At 35.6% G+C, this 23537-nt stretch overlaps 1 protein-coding gene and 1 non-coding gene across 3 annotated transcripts; both read right to left on the reverse strand.

Moving 5' to 3' along the window:
• Nucleotides 1-317: 317 nt before the first annotated feature.
• LOC141611996 (serine/threonine-protein kinase STY13-like) lies at nucleotides 318-4059 on the reverse strand. 2 transcript variants are annotated; one of them, XM_074430691.1, is made up of 3 exons: nucleotides 3731-4059; nucleotides 1838-2715; nucleotides 318-1043 (listed from the first exon to the last, which is right to left on the reverse strand). In XM_074430691.1, the coding sequence occupies exons 2-3, from the start codon at nucleotides 2704-2706 to the stop codon at nucleotides 704-706; spliced, it is 1209 nt and encodes a 402-aa protein (XP_074286792.1). In that variant the 5' UTR covers nucleotides 2707-2715; nucleotides 3731-4059; the 3' UTR covers nucleotides 318-703. The 2 variants fall into 2 exon arrangements, with proteins under 2 accessions (XP_074286792.1, XP_074286791.1); XM_074430690.1 differs by having other exon boundaries at nucleotides 1838-2723.
• A 6608-nt stretch (nucleotides 4060-10667) lies between these two features.
• Nucleotides 10668-10774, reverse strand: LOC141616339 (small nucleolar RNA R71). Its single transcript, XR_012530694.1, has one exon. It is a non-coding gene; the product is annotated as a small nucleolar RNA R71 (small nucleolar RNA).
• Between the last annotated feature and the right edge of the window lie 12763 nt (nucleotides 10775-23537).

A 23537-nucleotide genomic window follows, 5' to 3' on the forward strand; every position in this document is an offset into this window, starting at 1 on the left:
TAATAATAATAGTAATAATAATAATAATAATAATAATAATAATAATAGTTAAGTTAAATTAAATTAAGTTAATTTAAATTCAATTCCTATAAGTTCAATTCAGTTCAGATCCTATAAGTTCACTTCGGTTCAGATCTTATAAGTTCAGAAAAGTTCAGCTCCTATAAATTCATTTCAGTTCAGATCAGATTTGTTTCAGTCCAAAAGAACAAGGCCTAAGGCATAGATAATTCATATGTTGCTATGTACCACAAACAAAATTAAGGCATTTTGCTCCTTTCCCTACAAACAATCGAGCTAAATAGCACGTACCACGATTAAGCAATAGCACAATGAAGGTGCATGTATTAACAACGATTTATATCTTTTCTTCAATCCTAGATACCCATTTAAATATATATATATATATATATATATATATATATATATATATATATATATATATATCACTAACAAAAGAAGAAAAATATAACATACAAAAAAAAAAAGAAAAAAAAAAGAAAGATGAAGAAACCACAACAGTTCTTTCATATCATGACTTTGCCCCTTTCTCCTCCAACTTATATGTATGTAAATGATATGCTGATAGATACACGGTTCAGCCACTTCCACTGATGCTCAGATCCATCCTCCATTCCTGCCACCAACCCGCCTCACTGTTGTTTGCTCGTGTCTCAACTTGACATCATTCTCCATCCATCCATCAATCTGCGGTCATAGGTTGTGTAATACAGCACCTGAAACGTGCTTTCCGAACAGTGGTCATGATCTCGGTCTCGGCGTACTCAAGCATCTTAACGACATCGGAGAAAGGCGGTCTAACATCGGGATTAGGGTCCCAACAACGTGACATGATCTCACCTAGAACAGGCAGGCAGTCTGGCGGGATTATTGGCCGGACACCCTTGTTCACCACGGCAAATGCTGCCTGGACCGCTGTCATGTTCTGGAATGGGAGCATACCCGTTATTAGTTCCCAAAGAACTATCCCAAAGCTGTAAACATCGACCTTTTGTGTGTAGGGCCTATGCTGGATCATTTCCCTGCCAGAACAAAAGAGATGATTTTATGCAGTCTAGTAGCTTCTAGGCTAATCGAGACAGAATGTATAAAAGGTGGAAGTGGCAACTGGTAACTACCAAGCTTTCTAAATTTGGGCATAAAACACTTGCAAAAGAAGAGCCCATCTCTTTTAAGCAGTTTCTACTAATAAGTTATTATGAAACAATATCAAGATTCAAGGCTAAATGGGTCACTTACAATAGTTTAATCATGACTAGCGATATAAAAAGGATGATATCATCAATATATGATATCAAAAGGGCCACAAATGATATAATTGGTCAGTTCTTTTTGAAGTAAAATGGTTTTGCGAGATTAAGTGCAAGTGGCCTTATGCAAACACTGAGCAGGCAAGAAATCTTTCAACCAAACTATATCACATCATAAAATTGAAAGTACGGGGCTGTCAATATGAGGTAAATATAAGGTGGGATAATTGTGAAAGAGCGAAAAAAAGGCAAAGCAAATACTAAAACTGTAAACAAAGCAAAATAGGTGAAGCCTGAAGGGAAGAAAAGAAAAGGACGCAAAAATTGAGAAAGACATTTTAAATGTGAGCTCAGAAGATATTTAATAAGCGAGATGCATGTGAGGTAAATCAAGAGGAAAACATGTACTATGTTATCTACAACCCAGAATTAGTGCCAAGATAGAGATGAATATATCTAAGATAGAAATGCAGTGGTAATTCAATTTTTAGAAAAAATCAGAGGTATACTTGTCTCTAGCATATGAAAGCACAGCAGGAACCTTAAATTAGAGAAAAGAATCATACGGAGCCATCCAACGGTAAGTCCCAGTTTCTGGAGTCATCCCTTCAGTCTGAACTTCAATCCTGGCGACTCCGAAGTCCGCAATTTTGATAGATTTATCAGCAAAAATCAAAAGATTATCAGATTTTAAATCTCTGTGAATGAATCCAAGGCCATGAACATACTCCATCCCTCTAGCAACATTCAGAGCTTGCTTAACTGCTGATTTTAGAGGAACCGAACGATTGCGCCTATTTGTCAAGAACTGACGAACTGAACCACCCTTTGCATATTCAGTAACAATGCACCAAACCATAGGTTTGCGACAAGCTCCAATAAACCTAACAATGTTTGAATGCTTCAACGTAGCAAGCATCATAACTTCTTGCTGAAATTGTTGCTCCATTGACTGGGCCCGTTCCTGATCATTCTCAGGCCTCTCCAAAATCTTTATGGCAACCTCCTCACCTTCATAAGTTCCCCTATAGAGTTTTCCAAAAGCCCCCTGTGCAAATGCATCCCCCATGTAAAGCTTTCTCAAGTCAATGGTCCACTCCTCAAAATTCTGGAGGCCTTCAGTTGGGAAATTAGGATCCATAAGAGCTTGTGCAAGTGCATCGTCACTTAGAGCATGTGTGACTCTGCCCCTATTATGATTAACACTCGCAGCAACAGAATAGTTAATATTGACACGTTTCAATCCTTGGTGATCTAACATTCGAGTGTGTGAATCATTTGACCCCACACTACTGTTATCCACAGACATTGTAACAGAACCCCCGCCATTACTAGCCTGCAAGCTTGCATAGCTATCAATGGACATGTTGGAATTGTCACCAAGCTTTTGATAGAAGTCGTAGAATTTTCCTTCATTGTTGTTCATGCCCATCATTCCCGTAAACTGCACCACTACATGGAAACATGTTGTAATTAAAAGATTCTTCAATCACAAACCAAAGATGGCAGAGAAGTAAAGCACAAAGCTAACTAGTTCTACCATATCAATAGTAAATAGATCTTACGCCAGCGTAAGTGTAAAGACAATTCAATTAAACAGTCATGCTATACTCCCTCTCCATCCTATGTTTGTCCTCATTTCCTTTTTTATCCATCCCAAAATAATTGCCGCCTTTCTATTTCTGGAGAAATAACTGGCAGGGGTAATATAGTATCAATGAGAATCTAGCCTCTAATTAAAGGGTACAACATAAGCCGAAGGGAGAGAGCACTATATTTAAACAACATCGAGAGTTAAGCTACCATAGTTATAAGATATATATATATATATATATAACCATGAAAATGGGAAAATCAAAGAACTATTATTGGGTGACAAGTGGACCAAATTGAGTGTGAGGGATCAAATTGCCCATCAAAGGCATCCCAAAAATAAAGAGGTAAACAATTAACTGAAACACCCACAAATGGAATAGCTAAACAAATGACCGGGACGGAGCGAGTATTTATGTAACTTCCATTGTATTTCTCAGGAGTCTACCAATACAACAACAAAAAGAACGGGAGCAAGAGCAAGAAGAGATACTAGAGCAGATTACGGGGCAAGGACAGGTCGGAATGCAAGGAGCCTTACCCCTGTACCCCGTGTTAGCAACACAAATAGGCTGTTTTCGGAAGACAAGGACGGCAACAAATGGAATTAAACAAACATAAGAACTAAGAGTGAAAAACAAAGGATTGAGCTCATAATCGAAACCCTAAATGTTATCTCACTTCAAAGCCTATCTATTTACACACTTAATCAACCACAAACAAACATTAATTAACTAATCAACGAATTAACTACTCGTAAACCTTACATATATTGAACAAACGTATGAAAAACGCGAAAAAATCAGGTTACAGTGAACAAAAAACAACCACCACCCAGATGAAAGGTGAAAAAAGATTATAATTACCAAATTAAAACATGAAAAAAGGGTAATCAGAGGTGGAATAATATGATCTGAAATGAAGATGGTGAAGTGATTGCGACAAAACAAAAACGCGTGGTTTGACCAAATTAAGATTAAATTATATGAAATGATTATAAGTGGAAGCGATGGAATTATTTATTTAACAAAGGAAGATAATCAGAAGAATTGTAGGTAATGAATTGATGATGATGATGATGATGAATTGTTTGTTGGGGTCAAGAAGAAGAGACGACTTAGAGAGAGAAAGAAGAGAGAGAAAGGATGGATGACTGAAGAAAAACAAGGAAATGGAACAAAAAGACGAGTATATAATGTAGACAGTTGACTCAGTACTACTGTGCTTCAACTATGTAGACTATAGACTACCATGGTCTTCCATTTTTTTTTTTTTTTTTTTTTTTTTTTTTTTTTTTCAGGAATAGAAATTTTACATGGTATCCTCGAATGTATAAAATACTATTAAAAGACTAGCCTAAAAATGCCACATAGACAATGTCACATAGGATGAAAAAAAGCCACATACACAATAACAATATGACTTGGCAAACTAATATGACATGCACTATCAATTTATTATTATATTGCATTAATTTAATTCACTTATTTTCTTTAAAAATCCATCCATATTCTATTAGTTTTAAATTTAATTAACTAAAAAAAACTATAATAAAAAAATACGCATTAATTATAAGTTAATAATTTCAAGATATTTCATATGGAGTAGTATTATATGTATTCGAAATAAAAAAACTGAATATATAAGAAATTATGAACGAAAAAGAATAAATGAAGTTAAAAAAAATTGTATTGTCACTAATTCACTATTTTTTTTTTTTTTGAAAGGCATTAATTCACTATTGTTATTACTAGAAAAAAACAATAATATACCATAACTTTGTTGTATATAGAAAAAATTTTACAGAACTAATTAATCAACAAATTAGTATTGAAGATCATACAAAATATGTTATTAGGAAAATATAAAATATTTGGAAAATAAATATTAATTTAATTTAAGTAATTTAAATACAAATTTTGTAAATACTTAACTGAAATTATAGGCTAATAATAGAATTTTAAAAGGGTAGTAATACCATGTATTTAGTTCATGAAATTATTTCACGTAAAGGATAAGGTTTTATAAAAAAAAAACAAATTGCATTGTTTAGCAATATATTTAGTAAGTAAACTAAAATAATTATATTTATAATTTTGTGTTCATGGTGAATTTAAACGAGACCTTCTCCATTCCACTTTTATTGTTTAATTATCCTTTAAAATTTATTCCAAATTAATTGTTTTTTCGAAATCTATACAATAATATAAAAAGCCTAGATTGAGTAGCTAATAGAAAGACACGTGACGTAATACAAGTTATACAATAACATAAAAATGTTAGATTGAGTAGTTACAATTATATGCTAGATCAAAAATTAATGAAAAAATAAATTAAAAACAAAATACAAAAAGATAAAGTAGTAATCAATATATTATAATCATTTATCCTACGTAAACTTTCATCTTCCAAACATTACTCTATTTCATAATTACAATTTATTCCTCTTTAATACCAAACTTTTCATATTCCATAATTATGAAACCATCAACAAATTTTACCTATAAAATAAGATTAGTAGATGAGAATCTAGCTTACCTATTTGTTTTCATTTGATTGAACTTTTTTTTAAAAAAAAACTATCTTTCTTTTGTGGTGAAATGAACGAGAAATGAAGAGATAAGAGAAAAATAGAAGAAAAGAGAATGTATAATTAACAAGCATTTATATCGTATTGTTCGTTTTTGGTGTTGTCGAATGTTGATGATGACACTTGAGATTATTGATGATCGATGATCGAATATATATATCACCATCCATTGTGGCGAAAGAATGTCCAACTTTGGTGAATGAAACTCAAGCTTGACCAAATTGTACCCTTAACTTTTTTGTCTCACACATTCTTAAGAACAATGTAATGTTTTGGAATTTTTTTTAATGTATTCATTAATTAATAATGTGTAGTTAATTTGTTGGGATTAACAACATATTACATATGTATTGAATAAAATTTATATTTTGCTCGTACTTTGACTATCAAATAGTAACATATTTTTTTATTTTTGAATTTTTGAAGTGAGAATATTGCAGTAATATCGATGTTTTTTTTATCTCGATCTATTATATCCATCTCATTTAATTTTTTTTTTTATTTGATTAAATGTTACAACGGTTAAGTGAAAATGAGTGAAGAATAGTTTAATTTTTCAATATAATTATTATTTTCAAACATAAAATATAACTATGGTTGATGTTACTTATTACTATTTTTATGATATCATCATTTTAATAAAGTTATAAACTGGAAAAAATATCATTTAAATGTCGAGTAAATACAATATCATTTGGCTATAGATAACAAATAAGAATAATATAAACATGATACAATAACAAATAAACAATAAAGAATGATGTAAGTATCAAGACACTATAAGAAAACAAAAAAAACATTACGTGAGCAAATAATTATTAATGACAAGCTAGAGAAGTCACGTGATTTTCACGGAAAATCTATACAATATTTTAAAAAGATAAAACTAAGCATTTCACTAAGTAATGTCTCCTATCAAAAGTCATCTTGAATTGTGATGTGTCACATGCATATAATTAATGAAAATAAAAATAAAATTTATGTTGTACAAAAGAATGTAAATGTCAATAAACTTTTTAGTTTCCTCATCTTTATTGCTATTAATAATTAATAATTAATTTACTCTACTAAATTGACATCCAAATCCTTTCTTAGTTGATTTTTTGGCTTCCCTCTCCTCATTTATACTACCTATACACATTGTCATATTTTTGTCTACAATTATCATCACTTGCATTACCACAATATTTCGACTTCTCTACCTTAAACACTTTTGAGATTTTGTTTTGAAGATTTTTCATCTTTAAGGTTCCACACTCAATTCAAAATTATTTGGTTCACATAAAATCCTAATTGAATTAATCATTTCAACTTGACTTTATAACAACTTTACGTAGCTACAATATATTTTATATTCTTATTTAATTGTATCTTATTCTACAGAATTAAATTAATTGTTTCAGTTTACATTTCACTATTATAGTTTCATTGACTTTTTATTTTTTGACAGGTACTCCTTTTATACTATGTAGTATGTATAATTACATATAGTAGTATAAATCTCAATGAAGCCACATAAGACATTATTACATCCGCCAATTCTTGGAAGATTTTTTGTCAAAAGTTTGTGAATTCTACCCAGTTTATCTTTGTTGCACGTAATACCTTTTTTCCTTAATTTTTTTTTTGTTAAGACTTCAATTAGTCACAAATCAAATAACTCAAAGTGTGTAAAAGATTATACGAGTAAGTCAGTAAGCTTAGACATTTTTGCCAATATAGTTTAAGGAGATATTTTAAATTGTAGCTAATTATTTTTACAATGTATAAGAATATTTATTTATTTATATTTTTGGTTTAACAAAGTGGAAGCGCCTATGTGACATATTGTATAGACTAAAGATTTGTTATGTGTGTCATTCATAAGATGCATAACTAATTTTGCTCATTTTTACCAATAATTGTTCGAAATTCTAAAGTTATACTCTTTTACTTCACTCTCTTACTATTTTCTATAAATCTATTGTACGCGAAAATAATGTGACACAATTTTTTTACTTATTTGGTGTTACAGGGCATTCTACATATTTTTAAAATATGACAGAAATTTTTTAAAAGTATAAAATCCATTGAAATTGAGGGAATATAAAATTGTTGTAATATACAAGTATATCCATTATTAGGTATTGAAAATTTAGTTCGTACTTGCAACACATACACAATAATTTTAAAATGTTACCTTAAGCATCTTTTTTTTTTTATCAAATATGCAATTATTTTCACTATCCATCTATAATTACAGGTGTAAAAGCTCTAATTCATTTAATCAATAAAGTGAAATTAAACTAACGCTTAAATATTTGTTGGTTAAGAAAAACATTTGTATTGCATAATCTTTAAGCCGATTAAAACAATAAATTATTAAGATCCCGTGATTTTCACGGGCTCCAAAACTAGTTTTGGTATATTATAAATGATATCTTTTATTTTAAATTTCTACATATCGTACCTCTGTGTTTATATTTTCCATTCTCAGAATACCCATTTGACAAACTTCCGTCATAACGCTTTACTCTGTGAATAATTAGATGAGTAATTGAGTATGTTATGCTATCAAAAAAATGCGTCACAAATCATACGAATGACGGGGTTACGACGAAAGTTTGTCAAAAGGGTATTCTGGGAATGAAAAAGATAAACAAAGGGTACCATTTGTAGAAAATTAAAATGAGGGGTGGGAAATTATCGTTAAAAATATACATACGATTGATTCCAACTCTATAGATCAGTAGACACATGGGCGTTTTGATGTGACCATAATTAGCGCATATTTAGCCCCCGAATTACCCTTGTTCCCATGCTTTTTAGTGCATATTTGGGTCATTTCTTATCTTTAGTTCTTTGTTTTGCATATTCTTTGAGATTTTGATCCCTTGGTAGGAAAGGAGTAAGAATCTTGCATTTTCATGGCAAAACAAGACTAAATTGATCGAATTCAATGACCAAGCATCAAGGAGAGACAAGATTAGAAGGCCTTTGTACATATGATAGTAGATGAGCAATGTTGGGAAAGGATCCTTGAGTCCCCAAGGAAATCCCCAAGGATTTCGTGAAGAAAAGGGAAGAAAAGAAGAAGAATTTGTGCTGAGCTACAATCCGAGCGGATTGTCTCCAATCCGCCCGTCTCCTCACAGCACAATCCGAGCGGTTTCCTCCAAAGACGCTCGGATTGCACCGCCAGAATCCGCCCGGATTCCCTCGAATCCTCCCGTCTTCCACCACCAGAATCCGCCCGTCCCGACCCCAATACGCACGGATTCCAGCACAGCGCGATTTCCTCTTCTCCAAGTTAAAAAGAAAGAAGCTCTTCCTTCGGAAAATACCGGCTCCTCCCTGCTCAATCTAAAAAGTGTAATTACTAGTTTAGCCCTTAGTTAACCCTAATGCATCCTCCCTAATTTCCACTATAAATACCCCATTAGTCTAATTAGAGGAGCATGTTCTTCTTATCAATAATTAGAGTAGTTAATATCAATCAAATCTCTCTTTAGTATTGTAATCAACAATTAATCAAGTTCTAATACAAGTTTTATTTTCTTAATCTCTCTTTTGTTCATCCTTTATTTTGGGTAATTGAAGATTATTTGGGTTATTGTTGGGAGATTGACAACCTTTCAATCAAGCATCAAGTACTTCTTTTATCTTTGCTTTATTATTGGAATCATTAGTAGGTATAATTCTCTTAATCCCTTTTTAATTATTGTTAATTACTTTCATTTATTCATCATGTTTCATATTGTTGGTATGATTGACAACCTTGCTAGCATGATCAACATGATAATGAGTGAGTAGTCTCTTAGCTAGGGTTAATGGGTGATTAGGGGAAACCAATATGGGGAATGATTCATGCTTAAATTAATATGCTTTCATGTTTTATTTGCTTGCTTGTTTTGATCTCAACTCATGCACATGTTATATTTGATGAAATGCTAAGCCTATGAATCCTTGCATTTACTATCATCTTCTATCTTTTCAATGAGACTTGAAAGACATAACCCAACTCGAGTCTCATTAGACCATGCATGTTGTTGAGTAGGGAAGATTAAGTCGACTTGTAGGTGTTGTACAATCTAATCGATTCGGCTCCGGGACCCAAACTTTCCTAGGATTGTAAGATATTACCCAATTCAATCCATCACAACAATAATTGCTTGCTTATAATATGAGAACGTGTTTGTATGATTAATTCCCATGATTCCCCTATGATCCCATGACACCCTAGTGCTTTTAATCAATTGTTTACACCCCTTTTAATTCATCTTGCTAGTTTATTTTCATTGCTATTTTAGTTAGTGACCTTCTACATCAACCCAATTTGTGACACCCCTAAGACACCACTAGTTTCAATAGAAATCTCATTTCAATTCCCGTCCCTTGGGATCCGACCTTTACTTGCCTCTTTACTAATTGTAGAGTTCTTTGTGAAGTTATAAATTGTGTTTTGATTCGGACGTGACCCAACGACCACACCTTTAATTGTGAACACGAAACAGACCGATCAAAAATGGCGCCGTTGCCGGGGACGGTGTTTGTTTGATTTAGATTCCCTTTTTATTGTTATTAGTTGTGTCTTTCTTCGCCTTGGGGAAGTAAAACTCCTCAAGGTTTGTTCTAATTGTTTTCGAGTTGTTTGATATTTTGCATGTCTAGAAGGTCACAAGGTGATTTGTTACCTTTTGACCGTGAAATCGAAAGAACCTTGACGCACAATAGAAGACTTGTTAGGAGGAATTTTAGAGGTATTAGTGAAGTTGTTCAACCAACTATTGAGTTCGTCAATCCTTTCGCAATAGAAGGAGAGGAGAACCCATTACACAATACCTCACAAAATCAACCTACAATGCCTAAATTCTCGTCACACTCCGTACCCACCGAGGAGAACCTACCAAATGGTACTCCTACACCGCAACATCTAACCGGAAATTTTATTGCCAAGTCCGCCTTCATCCAATTAGTTGAAAGGAGCCAATTTGGGGGGGATGCCTAGTGAAAACCCTCATTCTCATATGGAAACCTTTTGCGACTATTGTGATGCAATCTCTCAAACGGGTGTGACTCAAGACCAAATTAGATGGGTCTTATTTCCTTTTTCTTTAATCGGCACCGCGAAGCAATGGTTAAAGGGCCTTGACAAGGCCACCCTCGGAATAGATTCTTGGAAGAAGTTGGCTCTAGCCTTCTACAAAAAATTCTACCCACCGGAGAAGACTAACATGCTAAGAGCTCAAATTACGGGTTTTAAGCAAAGGGATGAAGAATCTTTGTATGAAGCTTGGGAGCGGTTCAAGGGAATTTGTCGCTCATGTCCTCACCATGGACTTAGCGAATGGTTCTTGGTACAACAATTTTGGAATGGTCTATATGAGGATTCAAGGAACATTCTCAACATGGGATCAAATGGAATGTTCACCGAAGTTGATGACAATCAAACATGGAACAAGATTGAGGAAATGGCGGTCCATAACTCACAATATAGTAGACCTCGCAAGGCTACTAGAGGAGGAAAGCATGAAGTGGACTCCGTTACTCAATTGGGTGCTCAACTTAGTGCTCATATTGACACAATCAATTTGAAGTTTGAAAAAGCTATGGCTAAACTTGAAGAAGTCTCAAAATCACCAAAGCATCATGTTAATGCCATGACGGCATCCTCATCAATCCCAAGTGGGATATGTGAGAATTGTGGAACTTTGGGACATGACCAAGGTGAATGTAGGGGAACAAATGAACAAGTGAATGCTTTCCAAGCATACAAGAGTGGTACCCCTTATTCCAACTATTACAATGAAAACACCAAATTCCATCCAAATCTCTCATACAAAAGCCAAAATGTTCAAAACCTTCAAACAACATACACTCCACCACCCATGAGAAACCAAAATCAAAGACCCTTTTACAATCAAAACCAAGGTTACCAAAATCAAAATCCATACAATCACCAAAATGACCAAGGCTTTGATGTCCAAAAAGCGGTCCTCCAAATGCAAAAGAATCAACAAGAATTTTTCACTCAAATGCAAAAAGATAGCCAAGCAAAGGAAACCACCATCAACAACATCCTAGCTCACACCAAGATGTTGGAAACACAATTGACTCAACTAGCATCTTCAAGCTCACAAAGACAAAAGGGGCAATTACCACCTCAAAGTAATCCTCCTAGACATGAAACGGTTAGTGTCATTCACTTGAGAAGTGGTACAAGGTATGAAGCACCAAGGAAGCAAGTTGAGGATGAAGTTTTGGAAGCTAGTGATAAGGAAGAAATTGTGCAAAGCTCCAAAGATGGAGAATCATCAAAAGAAGAAAGTTTAAAGAAAAATGAAGACAAGGTCAAGGAGAAGGAGCCTATTGTGATTAGACTTCCTTTTCCAAGTCGTCAAGCCAAGCCCAAATTTGATGATCAACTTGGAAAGTTCATGGAAATTGTGAAGAATTTGGAATTCTCAATTCCTTTCACGGAATTAATCAATCACGTGCCGGCCTATGCGAAATACATGAAAGATATCCTCACAAAGAAGAAGTCGATCCGGAAGCTTGAGACTATCGCCTTCACTAAGGTGAGTAGTGCAATACTTCAAGGGAGTTCACCTCCAAAGTTAAAGGATCCGGGAAGCTTCTCAATACCGTGTACCATTGGCGACACAACGATCAACAAAGCCTTATGTGATCTAGGGGCTAGTGTGAGTGTCATGCCGTACTCGGTGAGTAAAAGGTTGGGGATGGGAGAGCTTAAATGCACCAACATCACACTCCAAATGGCCGATAGATCGACGAAGACACCATTAGGGATATGGGAAGATGTCCCCGTACGAATTGGGAAGTTTTTCATCCCGGTGAACTTTGTCATTGTTGATATGGAGGAAGATTCCAACATTCCAATCATTCTAGGAAGACCTTTCCTACACACATGCGGTGCGGTGATTGATGTGAAACATGGTGAGCTCACTCTAGAAGTGGGAGATGAAAGCATAACCTTTAATCTTGACAAGACTATGAGAGCTCCTCGTTTGTATGAACCATGTTTCATGATTGATCATTATAACCGAAAGGATGAAAGGAAGAAATCGGAACTCCAATGGAAGAAGAAAATTGAAGATGCTCCATTCAAAGAGCAAGTGAATTGCGACAAGGAGAGCTTGCAAAGCTCATCAAAATCAACCAAAGAAGAAGAAGAAGGCCTCATTGGCCAAGAGAAGAATTTGGGAGAGTTGTCTCCATCAAATCAAGAAATTTTCAATGATCAACTTAATGAAGTTTGTGGTCTTTGGGACGACGAATTTGAAGGGATTTTTAATCCCTACATTGGTAATGCCATCGATCAAGACCAACAACAAGGGCCAAGGTCTATTGAAGACCTCTACCACAATAATGAACAAGCTTTCGATTACTTTTTCAAGGTGTTGAGCAACATCAACAACATCTTGGACATGCCCCCTTGACATCTCATCAAGAATGAGAGTTTGGTGGAGTCCTCCCTAAACCACCATTTGTAAATATTTCTAACCCCCTAACTCGCATTTCAATTCTTGTATTTCAATTTTGTCATCTTTGGATTTATTTTATTTACTTTAATCAAGATAATTGTCATGTTTGAGAGAAGTGAGGGAGGGACTAACAATTTCAATTGATGTGTAGTGCTTTACCTTAGTGTGGGGATGACAATTGCCTAGGCTATCCATGCCTAGTAGTGCCCCCACAATGACGAACACGAGACATGAAGAAAGAATAGAAGAATGGTAAGGGAAATGCATTGTACACGGATGGAACTGAATCCGGGTACAAAAGGGTACAATCCGAGCGGATTCAAGAGAATCCACCCGTTTTCCAGTAATCCGAGCGTACTGGGTTGAAGACGCACGTCCCTATGAGATGCAATTTTGAAATATTTTTGACTGTAAGAGAATCCGGGCGTCCTAAACAGCAATCCGCCCGTCTCTGGAAATCCGTCCGTCTTGGATAGAAGACGCCCATCTTCTCTGCTAAGGAAAACAGGAAAAATTTCCTGGACTCAAATCCGTCCGTCTTCAGGCAAATCCGCCCGTCCCGTATCAAGAAAATCCGAGCGTCTTCTTCTGAATCCGCCCGTCTTTAGGCGAGTTTTATCAAACCCAGAAAGTGTAGAATCCGCCCGTATTGGGCAGAATCCGCACGGATTGCCCCTGCAGTTCGAAAATTTCGGTCTTTATAAAATCCCTCCCACCTTCATTCATTCATTCATTCATTCATTCATAACACTACTTCAAAACATCAAAACCCTCATCCTCTCCATCACAAAAACAAAATCCCTCAACGACATTCACCAAAATCAAATCAAATCATCCTCTAAACAACAAATTAATCACTCCTTCTTCAAATAAAAATCAAAACCAAGCACAAAATCTTCAACCTTTGAGTCGATTTTTGAATTCATAAAGGCAAAGCCTTTCACCTTTAAATCGATTTGGGTACACTACAAATTGAAGATTTTTCATTCTTTTCTTGGTTAATTCATCAATGGCAAGGACTAAGGGAGCAACAAAGGCAACGAAGGCACCAAAGGCACTTTCACAAAGGCAAAAGGCTCTTCAAGCAAAGAAAGCATTGGCTATGGTGGTAGCAACACCAAACTTGGAAATGCAACAACAACAACAACCTTCTATGGGAGCAACAACATCTTCTACTCCGAAATCGATCAACTTTTTGCAATACCCGGAGGTAACTTTTATTTCCAAAACCCATAGAGATACTTTTGCCAAGTTTGCTAGGAAATCAATTCAATCCACCAAATTTATTTGTGAAGACACCTTGGGAAAGTTGGGTGTCCTTGAGCAAACTAGAGCCTTTTTCAAAGCCATGGGGTTAGAGAAGTTGTTTGAATCAAAAGAGTTGACATACCCCTCCCTTACCTTGGAATTTTTGAGTTCTTTGAAAGTCACCAAAGTTGAGAGTAGGGAGAATCTCGAGTTTCGTCTAGCTAATGTTAGTAGACGCATTTCCTTTAGGGAATTGAGTGAAATTTTGGGTCTTAGTGATGAACCGAGTTATTTTAAGAATTATGGAAAGTATGACCCCGACCCTCTTTGGGAGGCAATTTCCGGGAGGAAATTTGAGGACTTTGATGCGAGTCGTGCTCTTTTAGTCCACCATCCGGGCATAAGAGTATGGCACAAGGTCATGGGAAACACCATAATTGCAAGGAAAGATACCAACCATTTCACCAAACTTGATTTTATTCTCCTTGAATCGGCTTTGAACATTGGAAGAGTACACACCAAGCCTTACAATTCTTTGAGGCTCTTGGTAGATAGATGGCTCAACATTGATTGTGGGAAGAAGGGCACTACCGTTATTGTCAATGGCGGCCTAGTCACTATCCTAGATAAGTACTTTGATCCAAACTTCAATAAGGATAACAAGTATAAAGCAAAGGAGGGTGGTCATCTTGTTGATTTGCATATACTATGATACACAAGTACAAGTGGGTTGCTCATAACCCACTTGACACTAAGTATGGATGGCTCACTAGTGAAGCTAGATCGTTCACCTTGCCTTCAAAGATTTGTCGTCTAAGCGTCCACCGAACCAATTATCTACTTCCCCTTTCTAAAGAGGCCGAGTATATTATTCAACAACAAAAAGGTGAACTTGAAATGCCCTCTCTTCCATTGTCATACCACCTTACCCCTTTGAGTATCAAGAGTTCAAGCCAGAAGGAGTTGAAGCTAGAAATGATTATGTGACTCTTCTCATGCAAGCAATGCACAAGCAAGCCTTTGAGGATCGGAAAAATGCTTACTTGGCTCAATATACAACCCTCCTACACTTAGCTAGGCAAGGACTACTTGACCCATCATGTCCTTTGCCTAGTTGGGCGGATAGAGAAGTCCTATTTCTGGGTGCATCTAGGGTCGTTTCGGATGACAATGAGGTTGTTGGTAATGAAGAAGTTGATGATAACATTGATGAAGAAGCAAGTGAAGAAGGAGAAAAGGATGGTGAAGATGATGATGAGCAAGATGAGGAAGAAAGTGAAGAAGCAAATGACGAGGGAAGTGGCAATGTGACCACTTCTAATGAGGAAAGTGATGGTGATAACATGATGGAAGATTAGCAAGCCTTGGAGGCTCCTACCCTCTCATGGTTTGTCTATTTCTCTCTTTGTTTTAATTATAATTTTGATCATTGTTGGAGTAGTCCTAGCACCATAGAGGACTCACACCTCGGTACCATTGAGGTGTTCTCATTTTATTGTTCCCATTTTCAAAATCCAAAATGACAAATTAGTTTCATGCATTGCATAGTGTGTGCATGAACTACACCCATCCTTGGACATTAGCAATAGTGTCTCACTCGGTTTGGGGAAGTTAATGCATACACAACGGGAGGTAATCTAAATTATCCTCTCCGTCATAACAAAAACCATGCATCATGTACTGTAGCTTAGTATAGATTGCATTTAGTATAGAAATCATGCATCATCTTTGCATAATTTCCATCATTTTGGCCATTGAGGACAATGCCCATATTAGTGTGGGGATGGGAATTCTAACATTTAACTCTTATTCAAAAATCCAAAAAAATTGAAAAATTTCGAAAATCATAAAAATTTGAAAATTGAAAACCCAAAAACATGTTTATTTCCCTTTGTAGTCTTGTGTATATATTGTTTTGTATATATTGTGTTTGTTCTATCCTTGTTCACATTGATTGACTACGCCACATCCGAGACATGAGGATATTGAAGACCGCATGGTATGATCTTTCCAATCTCCTTTTTCCTCTTTATGTTAATGACTATGTGGCTTTATTTTGATTGATGTGGTATAACAATGTGAACTCAGGACTTGCATTTAGTTTATATGTCATATTAGTTGATAGAATCACTTGCATTAGGATGTTTATATTAGTTGCATCATGGCATGTAGTTGCATGTTAGAAATGTTTTGAAAAATGCCTATTTAGGAACTTTGACAAGAGCAACTAAGCCATTACAAATACTTGTTCAACTTAAGACTTTGTCTACTAGAATGGTTGTAAAACACCCTAGTTAGTGTCATACTAGTATCTTTTGACCCATGACCCAAAGCCTAGTCAAGGGTTTACATGTGAGTCACCTATCCAACCCCGTGATGCAATGTGGACTTGGTTAACTTGTCTAGGTGACCTTGTTTGACCTTGTGGTAAGGCAACCCAAAAATATTTTCTATCAATAAGCTTGAAGTGCTCATTTCAAAGAATTTTGTCATGTGGAAATAATCTAATGTCAAAGAAACCTCAAATGTTATGAATTGTTGAATGTTGAGAAATTTAAGTTGTTTTGATGGAGGCGTACCACTTCGATGTGGTTTGGTGCGGGATCCATTGAATTGGGCCCCCACACGGTTGTGAATTCGGCCGCCCAGAGACAGAGTGACTATCACCCCGAAAAGCTATTGTCTAGAGGTTAACCGGTTGCCTAATAAGCGATTGGCGAAAGCAAAGGACACTAGCCCGGAAGGGACAAACCCCATCTTAAATTTTTGAAATGTGAAAGTGAAATGAGGACAATTTTGAATGATAGTCATATCCACCCGTTGTGAATAAAAATTTGAGCATTTCATTCCCAAAAAGCCTTTTTGTCAAGCCACTTGGTCGAGCTTGGGACGATCCATGACCTTTACTTTTGTAGAGAATTTGAGACTTGTCATGTCATATGCTACTAGCATCATAGGGATCATCATTCCACCACCATCCGATCGCTCTTGACGAAAGCATTTGGAAATTGAGGACGAAAGTAGTCTAGTTTAACACCATTTGGAGGTGATTTAGTGCCATCCTCTTAGCCTTATTAATTTGTTGAACTAGTATTTGTGAAGGATTACATGCTCTTAAATTTGTTCCTCTTTAGTGCCTCCGCCACTTGATGAGGAAGTGGCTATTCTTTTGTAGATGCATCCATTATGTGATTTTGTGCGCTTAATGTTTGGATGTGTCGCCATTTTGGCAAGACCCACCTTGCCTTGCAAGAAGGCATCCTACCTCATGGTTGTCTTGTTGTGAGTTGAAGGGGCGGAGTGAGACCCGCTAATTGTCTCATATCGGCTATATTATTAGGATAGGTTAGTATTGGTCCTAGTCTTTGTCACCTCTTTACTCGGGACGAGCAAAGGTTCGGTTTGGGGATATTTGATGTGACCATAATTAGCGCATATTTAGCCCCCGAATTAGCCTTGTTCCCATGCTTTTTAGTGCATATTTGGGTCATTTCTTATCTTTAGTTCTTTGTTTTGCATATTCTTTGAGATTTTGATCCCTTGGTAGGAAAGGAGTAAGAATCGCATTTTCATGGCAAAACAAGACTAAATTGAACGAATTCAATGACCAAGCATCAAGGAGAGATAAGATTAGAAGGCCTTTGTACATATGATAGTAGATGAGCAATGTTGGGAAAGGATCCTTGAGTCCCCAAGGAAATCCCCAAGGATTTCGTGAAGAAAAGGGAAGAAAAGAAGAAGAATTTGTGCTGAGCTACAATCCGAGCGGATTGTCTCCAATCCGCCCGTCTCCTCACAGCACAATCCGAGCGGTTTCCTCCAAAGACGCTCGGATTGCACCGCCAGAATCCGCCCGGATTCCCTCGAATCCTCCCGTCTTCCACCACCAGAATCCGCCCGTCCCGACCCCAATACGCACGGATTCCAGCACAGCGCAATTTCCTCTTCTCCAAGTTAAAAAAGAAAGAAGCCCTTCCTTCGGAAAATACCGGCTCCTCCCTGCTCAATCTAAAAAGTGTAATTACTAGTTTAGCCCTTAGTTAACCCTAATGCATCCTCCCTAATTTCCACTATAAATACCCCATTAGTCTAATTAGAGGAGCATGTTTTTCTTATCAATAATTAGAGTAGTTAATATCAATCAAATCTCTCTTTAGTATTGTAATCAACAATTAATCAAGTTCTAATACAAGTTTTATTTCCTTAATCTCTCTTTTGTTCATCCTTTATTTTGGGTAATTGAAGATTATTTGGGTTATTGTTGGGAGATTGACAACCTTTCAATCAAGCATCAAGTACTTCTTTTATCTTTGCTTTATTATTGGAATCATTAGTAGGTATAATTCTCTTAATCCCTTTTTAATTATTGTTAATTACTTTCATTTATTCATCATGTTTCATATTGTTGGTATGATTGACAACCTTGCTAGCATGATCAACATGATAATGAGTGAGTAGTCTCTTAGCTAGGGTTAATGGGTGATTAGGGGAAACCAACATGGGGAATGATTCATGCTTAAATTAATATGCTTTCATGTTTTATTTGCTTGCTTGTTTTGATCTCAACTCATGCACATGTTATATTTGATGAAATGCTAAGCCTATGAATCCTTGCATTTACTATCATCTTCAATCTTTTCAATGAGACTTGTAAGACATAACCCAACTCGAGTCTCATTACACCATGCATGTTGTTGAGTAGGGAAGATTAAGTCGACTTGTAGGTGTTGTACAATCTAATCGATTCGGCTCCGGGACCCAAACTTTCCTAGGATTGTAAGATATAACCCAACTCAATCCATCACAACAATAATTGCTTGCTTATAATTTGAGAACATGTTTGTATGATTAATTCCCATGATTCCCCTATGATCCCATGACACCCTAGTGCTTTTAATCAATTGTTTACACCCCTTTTAATTAATCTTGCTAGTTTATTTTCATTCCTATTTTAGTTAGTGACCTTCTACATCAACCCAATTTGTGACATCCCTAAGACACCACTAGTTTCAATAGAAATCTCATTTCAATTCCCGTCCCTTGGGATTCGACCTTTACTTGCCTCTTTACTAATTGTAGAGTTGTTTGTGAAGTTATAAATTGTGTTTTGATTCGGACGTGACCCAACGACCACACCTTTAATTGTGAACACGAAATGGACCGATCACGTTTCTAAGTTGATAAACCTCATTTAATCTCGTTGGGTCATTATTTAATTATGAATTTTGCAAGTTAGCCTTGGGTTACGACAAAATGTTGCTAGAATTATAGTTGGACCAATCGGATTGTGAAAATTCTTATAAATTGATTATTCGCATTTTGAACCTAATTCCAATTCTCCCACTTCAATGACTCTCTGTATTTCTAAAAAGTATAATAGCTCATGACTTGGCTAAATGGTCATTTATTGGTGATTTTTCGACGTAACAACATGTTTTGTGATACTTACAAAGGTGTGTTTCAATGATAAGATGCTAATAAAGTTGCATTACGAATCCACAGATTCTGCTATTATGTTTTGAAAGTGTGTAGTCATAATATTAGTGGTAGATTCATTCATTCACATATCGGGTCGTGTCAGGTTCGTGTTCGTATCACATGTAAACGGGTCACAAACCCTTCAACCCAATCCATACCCAATTAAATCTCGTGTCATGTTCGTGTCGACTCACTGACATAAATAAGTGTTAAGCCTCAACCCTAACTCGTTACTTTCGTGTTAGGTTCGTGTTGTGTTTTCGTGTCATGTCAATCTTTGAAACGTATAAATGCATTAAGGTAGTGTTTGGAAACACGGAATTGATTTCAATTTCATGATCTTAATTATAGAAATTCCAATGTTTTAATTCAATTCCAAATCCAATTCCAAAATTGTGTTTGGGAAACCCATGGAATTGGAATTGAACTTGGGCGAGACGGATATGAGTCGAGGTCATTGAATGTTTTATATTTGCAAAAATTAAATATTGCCTCGAAAAATATTTGCGATCAGAAAAAAATATCATAAATAATAATATTGTGATGAAATTTGCGCCCCAAAATAAAATGTACAAAGTGATGGAATTGAAATGACTAGTATATGGTCGGTATTTGAGAACTCCAAATTTTAAATAACTTGAAATTGGTAAGGAATTGAGTCTAATTTCAATTCCAAATTTTAGGAGTTCCCAAACGCTTGAAATGTCTCAATTACAGAATTCAATTCCAACTTGAATTGGAATTGAATTCCGTAATTGAGACATTTCATGCGTTTGGGAACTTCTAAAATTTGGAATTGAAATTAGACTCAATTCCTTATCAATTTCAACATAGTTAAAATTTGAGGCTCTCAAATTCTACCATATAGTAATCATTTTAATTGTAATTCCATCACTATTTATGTTTTTTTTGTTATGTAAATTTCATCGCAACATTTTTATTTATGATATTTTTTCCGATCTCAAATATTTCCCGTGACAATATTTATTTTTTTTCCAAAAAAAAAAAAACAATAGACCTCGACCCATATTCGTCCCGCCCGATTCCAATTCCAATTCCATTGGTTTCCCAAATTGATTTTTGGAATTGAATTCAAACATTTTGATTTTTACAATCGAAATCATTTTTGCGTTTTCAAACACGACCTCATGTGATGGATGATCGAGAAAAATTAGGATTAATTTACTAAATAAGTCATTCGTGTTAGGCTTGTGTTTAGAGAGCTCAAACCAAACCTGGCCCAATTAAATATCATGTCGTATTCATGTCGACCCACTTACATAAATGGGTTATTAAGTCTCAATCCAAACTCGTTAATTTCGTGTCTTATCATTGTTTATCAGCTTTACTTTTGATAATAAAATGGTCACATTTCCTCTATTATTACTCGTCACAACTCCCAAGAGGGACCAACTAAAAGATAAGATGTGTTGATCATATTTGAGGGGATCGACTAGCTAACTTTTCTTAAACGAAAATTTCCCATGGTACCCCTTAATTTTGTTAGATTTCTCATGGTACCCCTGCTTTTAAGAATATGCCTACGGTACCCTTGATGTTCCATTTTTGTGCCCATGGTACTCTCTAATGTAACGGTCGTTAAATGGACTCTAAGTTTTGATGATTTGGCAATAAATAAGTAATTAAAAATTACAAAAAATTCCCATGGTACCCCTTAGTTTTGTCAGATTTCTCTTGGTACCCCTACTTTCCATTTTTATTTCATATTTATTAATAATTTTTAATTACTAATTTATTGCCACATCATCAAAACTTAACGTCCATTTAAAGGTCGTCACATTAGGGGTACCATGAGTACAAAAATGGAATCTCAAGGGTACCATAGGTAGATTCATAAAAGTAGAGGTACCATGAGAAATCTGACAAAATAAGGGGTATCGTGGTAAATTTTCGATGACAAATTTTACAAGATTGTGGGTCGAAATTAGCACTGTGCAGTAACATTCTGACCACTGTTCACTAAAATATTCATTTCTCTTAAATCGTAAATCGTTTAAGTATGAAACGAACGACAAACGAAAGCTAACACATAAGGCTACCACACGTTAAAATTTCACTCATAGATATTAAGCACATTGGAAATGGCTGCCAAAGCAATTAAGGGGAAAATCTGAGAAATAAATCGAGCTTCCAACGTTTATTCTTAGCGATCTTATATGCTACCGTAATTTGCCTCTCTCAGATACATGCCAACATACTCCATACAGTCAAAGTAGCTAACTCAATATCATATTTGCAAACAATACAAAGACTTAACCGCTTTTATTCTATATATATATTAGTCGACACGCGCATCGTGTCACATAATTCATGCATATAAGCCAAGCTATGTCACTCCTTATACCACTCAACATGTTTGTCACAACATAATACGATTAAACACATGTTTTTTAGTCCCCCAGAATGAGGTTCGGGTCGATCGCCTCTTCACCCAGTCACATAGTATTCTTTTCTCATGCAGTTCTATCATACTAGATACTTAACATACATACACAGTTATAATCACAATTCAGAAAACGCATGATGAAATTCATATCATTACTTATTTATTCAAGTCATAGATAAAAACTGCACTACCATGAAATCTCATTCCAAAAATCTTTCATCATCAAATCTGTTCTCATTATTCAGACACAATTTCACATCATATACTCCTCGTATCCGATTTCTGGCACAACTTGCTTCATATAACATACGAAGCTCCACGGTCACATACCATACCTCATACTTACGCACCATATACAACGAATTATCATATAATCATCCACTGTATCTACCCATCCTTTACCTTTTTATCGCAGTGACCGGTTCAAAACTGGAAGGGCCAAACCAGGGACATCTCCCCAATCTCTTAAGAGGGCTCCTTCTCAATTCCTTCCCCGGGTTCATTTTATTTTAGACTCTTCCTAAATTCATTGGGTTCATTTTTATCAGGCCTTAGGATTGTTCGCTCTGATACCACTTTGTAACACCCCAATTTAAGAAAGAGCCTTTAGCCAGACAATCCCGATTAAATAGGACTATTACCATCTTAGTTTCCGAAGGTAATGATAATAAAATAAAATAAACCAAGTAATTTATATATAAATTTGCTTCTTAAAGAATAAACTGTCTTAACCTCTTTACAGAATTCTTATTCCAACGGGTTAAGAAATAAATACAACTAAACTTTAAAACGAACTAGTATGAATATGGATTAAGGTGACGGCCAAACGCAGAACTCTAGACTCGATATTCATTCCGTCATGTGTCCCATCCCGTGCACAGCAACATACAACTACTACTTGAACCTGCTCATCATACTGCTTCCCATTCAATCAGAAATCATTGAATGGATCAAGACATGCCACCCCGGAAATAGGTGACAATTTACACAAGACACAACACGGTCAACTCATGCTAATTATAATAATAATAATAATTAAAATGCAATAAACACAATACACTATAATATAATCCCTGCAATAGACCACGCAACCCAGTACTACACGATCCTTACAACCTGCGCACTAATGCCGTGTCTCTCGGCCATATCCTCGAGGCTCACGGCCTTCCGTCAGTCATTTTCAACAAGCCCATTCAGTATTGTAACATTTTAGCTCGTACTCATACTCATACTCATATGCTCTAACAAATATAAATGCATACACCTAGAACTGTTCAGTTATAACACATGTAAATACCATCAGGACCACGACGCTTCTACTTCCCCGTGCTTGGCCTTCTAATTCTTTAGGTCCACAACCGCAACTGAGACTGACCTACCTTTAACTCACTAGAATTGTTGCCCCGCTGGCAACCAACACAACTTTCATATTTAAATATGTATAACTCAACAATATAAATGAGAAA

Source organism: Silene latifolia, chromosome 11 (assembly GCF_048544455.1).
Source record: "Silene latifolia isolate original U9 population chromosome 11, ASM4854445v1, whole genome shotgun sequence".
Lineage (NCBI taxonomy): Eukaryota > Viridiplantae > Streptophyta > Magnoliopsida > Caryophyllales > Caryophyllaceae > Silene > Silene latifolia.